The sequence below is a fragment of the Hordeum vulgare genome, chromosome 1H (assembly GCF_904849725.1).
Source record: "Hordeum vulgare subsp. vulgare chromosome 1H, MorexV3_pseudomolecules_assembly, whole genome shotgun sequence".
Taxonomy (NCBI): domain Eukaryota; kingdom Viridiplantae; phylum Streptophyta; class Magnoliopsida; order Poales; family Poaceae; genus Hordeum; species Hordeum vulgare.
Window position 1 is genome coordinate 409,317,342 of NC_058518.1, and position 4,395 is coordinate 409,321,736.

Sequence of the window (4,395 nt, forward strand, 5' to 3'; positions counted from 1 at the left end):
TTCCCTGATGGTGATGGCGGAGGGGCTAGCGACGTCGAGATTATATAGCCGGCGAGGAGGAGCTTCGGACGGCTAGGAGCCGGCGCGTGTACCTCTCCATGTTCCTGTTGTATCAAGACGCGTCGTGCATGCAAGCCTCTGGTGGGATGACATGTGGTAGCTTGCATGGGCACCGACATGTAGGGTTTTGGATGAGCTGCCAATGCTAGCGACTCGTGAGTCGTCCTGTGCTGTCGTCCTGGTGACACGTAGCTAGGATCATGGTTCTCGCGCTCGCCATGCTCGGGTGTTCGGCGGCCGGTCAGAGACTACGAGCAATGGACTCTACATGCTGTACCGCGGCGCCAGCCGAGCGTGCGTGGGCATGGACATATGTACGTGAGCGAGGCCGTATAAGCCCATCGCTATCCGTGGAAACGTCCTGTATGGGCAAAAATGCTTGGACGCCTGCTGCGTTGTCCCGCGCTGTCGTCCGGTCGCACCATAAAGCGGCGCGCTCCGCTGCGTCCAGGGGACAAATTTCATATTTCGACCCTTTTGATAAAGTTTATCTAGATCTAATCGTAGTGTATGGAAATTTCAGGATCTATTTTTTTTACCGTCCGGATCTAGGGTATAACAACATATGTCCGTCCTACCGCAAAATGATCACATACATACATACATACATTTACTTTTATGAAGGGATGCACATATATCCTACTAAGAATACTAGAACTACAACATTTTGGGATTGACAGTTTTATCTAGTCAGCAGAAACATATCTCCTCACTAAAAGGAACACTGCTGAAAAGGCTAAAATAAATTCAAAAAATACAAGCATCACTATCAAATCTAAGACTTAAATCTTAATGAATTGGTTCCACGAGAAACCTAACTATTAGCTTAAATCTTAATGGGTTGGCTCCATAAAAAAACCTAACTATTAGCTTAATTTTACAGTGTCTCTCTGTACTGAGGTCATTTAAGTCTAGTAAAAACTGATTTAAGTTTAGTGATTTCTCTAATTAGTGCAAGTTGCAATTTGTGAATGCAGATTATCTCAAATTCTCAATCGATCAAAGTCCAGTGAAGTCTAAAAAACATGGAAGTTGCACCTTTTGGTATTTGAATTGTTTACGGATCGATTGAAACTTCAAGAATATTTTAAATGTTTAAGTAAAGCTTACACCTAGAGGACTTCTCTAATTAATGCTTATTTCATTCAAAGTAACTACATCTCTGGGATTTTCTTACGCTGGGCCGTTTGATTATATAAAGATTTTCTATCCGTGGCCGTTTGATTCACATGATTGAAATAATCTTTTCATAGGATTCATTTGTATTACATTGAAAAATTTCATCTTCCTTAAATAATTTATCTAGTTCTATAATACAATACAAGAAGACGTGAAATTATTCTTGCGTTTTGAGGATCATGCGAATCAAAGGGCTCTAAAATGTGAGGTTTATAATTCTGGTAATTGCATTTTTTATTAAAAAAGTCCATTCGGATCTCAATGAAAAATTGGACGCAGAAAAACCGATGAAAATAAAAATAATTATCAGGAGATATTGACGCGTGTAAGAACCCCACGTCCAAGATTGAACGTGGGGATGTATAGCGTAATTTTACATGTCCATGATCCGTTTAAAGTTGATCTGGGTTGCATAGTCACATGATCGATGAACTAACCTGTTTGCTTTTAAGGTGCTAGAGTTCTTTCATGAACTCACGGGTCACAAAGGAAACAAAAATGTATCATAGATTGATCTGTATTTCCTCTAATAAAATGTTAAACAAGTTAATTAAAAGCAGAGACGGAGCTAAGAGGCAAAGTTAGTGAAATTTTTTGTCACGACAATCACTATCATAATAAAAAATTAAATGGCCACGACAACCACTTACATAATAGAAAAATCAATTTGTTAGGCCAATTTGTTAGGAGGCCTAAAGCCCCCTAGAATCGTCCCTGATTAGAAGACACTAAAGATCAAATAGCCACGACAACACTCTAAACGATAAAGTTCTCGTGCCAGCAACTTTTATGTTGCTCCATTTCATCTACATAGAAAACATTTCATGGGCGATTTTGTGGTGGAATACATGGAGGCTTGGTGTCACCAGAGCCGCGTGGAGAGCGCGGGCATTTCGGATACGATGCATTGCACCCATTTGTCTATGACCAGTACGGTCGGGAGTTGTTCCTCTCTAGCCGATCCAAGGGAAAGGACAAAACACAGATGGAGATACTGAGATTCTGATTAAACATACATAAGCAAGCTGATTCACGAGCCACAACGACACCTACTACAAGCAACGACTTGACTACAAGCTAGGATACCTGAAGCACGGCATGATCACCTATTCACCTATACTACAAACTAAAACACCTAAAACACATGATCACAGTACATGTGATCGCCTACATGCGTGCTCACGCCTACGTGAAGACCTGACCTTGACCTACATTATTTATTGAGCAGTCAGCTTGCTCGCTACTACTACGAGTTGTAACTTGTAAGTAGTGACTAGCTACTCGGCTAGGCACTGGACATCTTACACAATTCTTTAGGACTTGGTCTTGAACTTGGACTCGTCGATGTCTATTCCCTCCCTAGCTGCGCGCTCGCCACCGGACTCCTCCATGGTGCTCAGCCCACCCTTGCGCCCCATTTCGCGGTACCCTTCCTCTCCCATCTGCTCCTTGCGAGTCTCGCCGCCCTTGTGCCCCATCTCGCGGTAGCCCTCCTCCCCCAGCTGCTCCTTGCGAGTCTCCCCGCCCTTGTGCCCCATCTCGCGGTACCCCTCTTCCCCAAGCTGGTCCTTCCGAGTTTGCCCGCCGCGGCTGCGCCCTGCACAAATGGCGCCAAGAAATGAGTATCAGAAGCCACAACAATGTCATCAAACGAAGCGGAAGTACAGTACAAACGGCACTCATATACCTTCGGCAAGATGCTCCTGCGCCTCGAGGGTCTTCCCACCGGTGCCGCCGGGGACGACGGTCTCCCCCTCGCGGGCCATGCGGTCCAGCTCCGACCTCTCCTGCTGACCGGAAGCCATTGCACGCTGCCTGGGACCTAGCTACGGAAACCGTAAGCCGACTTAGGGTTTTGGTATGCGACTGCTCTTGGTGCTCTGTGATTGCCTGATACTGATGGCGGAGGAGCTAGCGACGTCGCGTTTATATAGCCGACAAGGAGGAGCTTGGCGCGCTAGGAGCCGGCGCGTGTACCTCTCCGCGCTCCTGCTGTATCAAGAGTCTAAGACGTGTCGTGCATGCAAGCCTCTGGTTGGACGACACGTGGCAACTTGCATGGGCACCGAATGAGTGTGCACGGTTGTCCGAGGAAGCGGATATTGAGCTGCCAATGCTAGCGACTCGTGCGTTGTCTTGTGCTGTCCACGAGTGGACACGTAGCCAGGATCATGGTTCTAGCTAGCACTCACCGTGCTCGGGTGGTCGGCGGCTGCTCGGAGACTGCGGGGCATGGACATGCAAGGCTCTGGGAGACTGTTCCTCTGGGCTATGGAGGGACGTACGACATGTGTGTAGTGTATGTTAGAAATTAATTAGTAGATTAATCTAGGGATGTGTTCAACCCTGAACAGTCGTGTCTTCTCTCTTTCAATTGTCAACAGACACCTGATGTCTCCGAACAGACACCTCTTCTTCTCACCTCTTTCAGATGTATATATATTTGAGAATCAATAAAAACCGGACTAATTGTCCATTCACTTTCATTCAATCTCATTTTACTCTAACAGTGTAGGCATCGGGACGTAATCGTATATGTGCACACGGGCGTATAGATGCTTGGACGCCTGCGTTGTCCTGCTCTGTCGTCCGGTTGCATCACTAAAGCTAGCGGTCTAGCTAGCTACTCCCTTCGTTTTTAATTTTTTTAATATATTAAAAACTACATACGAATATATATAGATATACTTTAAAATATAAATTCACTTATTTTATTTTGTATGTACTTCATTAATAAAATCTCTAAAAAGATTTATATTTTTTTTTTGCAAATCAACGTAGGGTTTTTATTTCATAGTGATAGTGTTGCAATCATCAGCGACTAAACTACGGATACATGGAGGTGGACGCCCCAACCACCAGGCTGTGCTATCCCCACATCTACCAAAGTTCGCTAAATAATGTGTAACCCTATTCTGTTCTCGAAGAATTTTGACAGGAACAAAAGCCCTAATGTTCATATACTCCCTGATATCCGCCAGCAAATGTCCATAAGCTGATCTATTGGAGGATGCATCCGCAATCATCTTGAGTGCCTCTACACAGTCGGATTGAAGGATGATTGTAGCTTGCGAATGCTCCGTTGCTAGCTTGAGCCCTTCTTTGATTGCTTGCAGCTCAGCCTCAAGGGCATCATTACAATGGAACAACTTACGG

The 4,395-nt window shown here is 45.0% G+C and overlaps 1 protein-coding gene across 1 annotated transcript; it reads right to left on the reverse strand.

The window, feature by feature from the left end:
• Positions 1 to 2,225: 2,225 nt before the first annotated feature.
• On the reverse strand, positions 2,226 to 3,140 carry LOC123412385 (late embryogenesis abundant protein B19.3). Its single transcript, XM_045105333.1, has 2 exons — positions 2,927 to 3,140; positions 2,226 to 2,836 (listed from the first exon to the last, which is right to left on the reverse strand). The coding sequence occupies exons 1-2, from the start codon at positions 3,042 to 3,044 to the stop codon at positions 2,553 to 2,555; spliced, it is 402 nt and encodes a 133-aa protein (XP_044961268.1). The 5' UTR covers positions 3,045 to 3,140; the 3' UTR covers positions 2,226 to 2,552.
• Between the last annotated feature and the right edge of the window lie 1,255 nt (positions 3,141 to 4,395).

What these genes read in the sequence shown, in the direction of transcription:
- LOC123412385 (XM_045105333.1), bottom strand. Translation starts at nt 3,044, where the DNA reads ATGGCTTCCGGTCAGCAGGAGAGGTCGGAGCTGGACCGCATGGCCCGC. An exon ending in GCAGGAGCATCTTGCCGAAG is followed by an intron (nt 2,837 to 2,926) that starts GTATATGAGTGC and finishes CCATTTGTGCAG; the next exon opens with GGCGCAGCCGCGGCGGGCAA.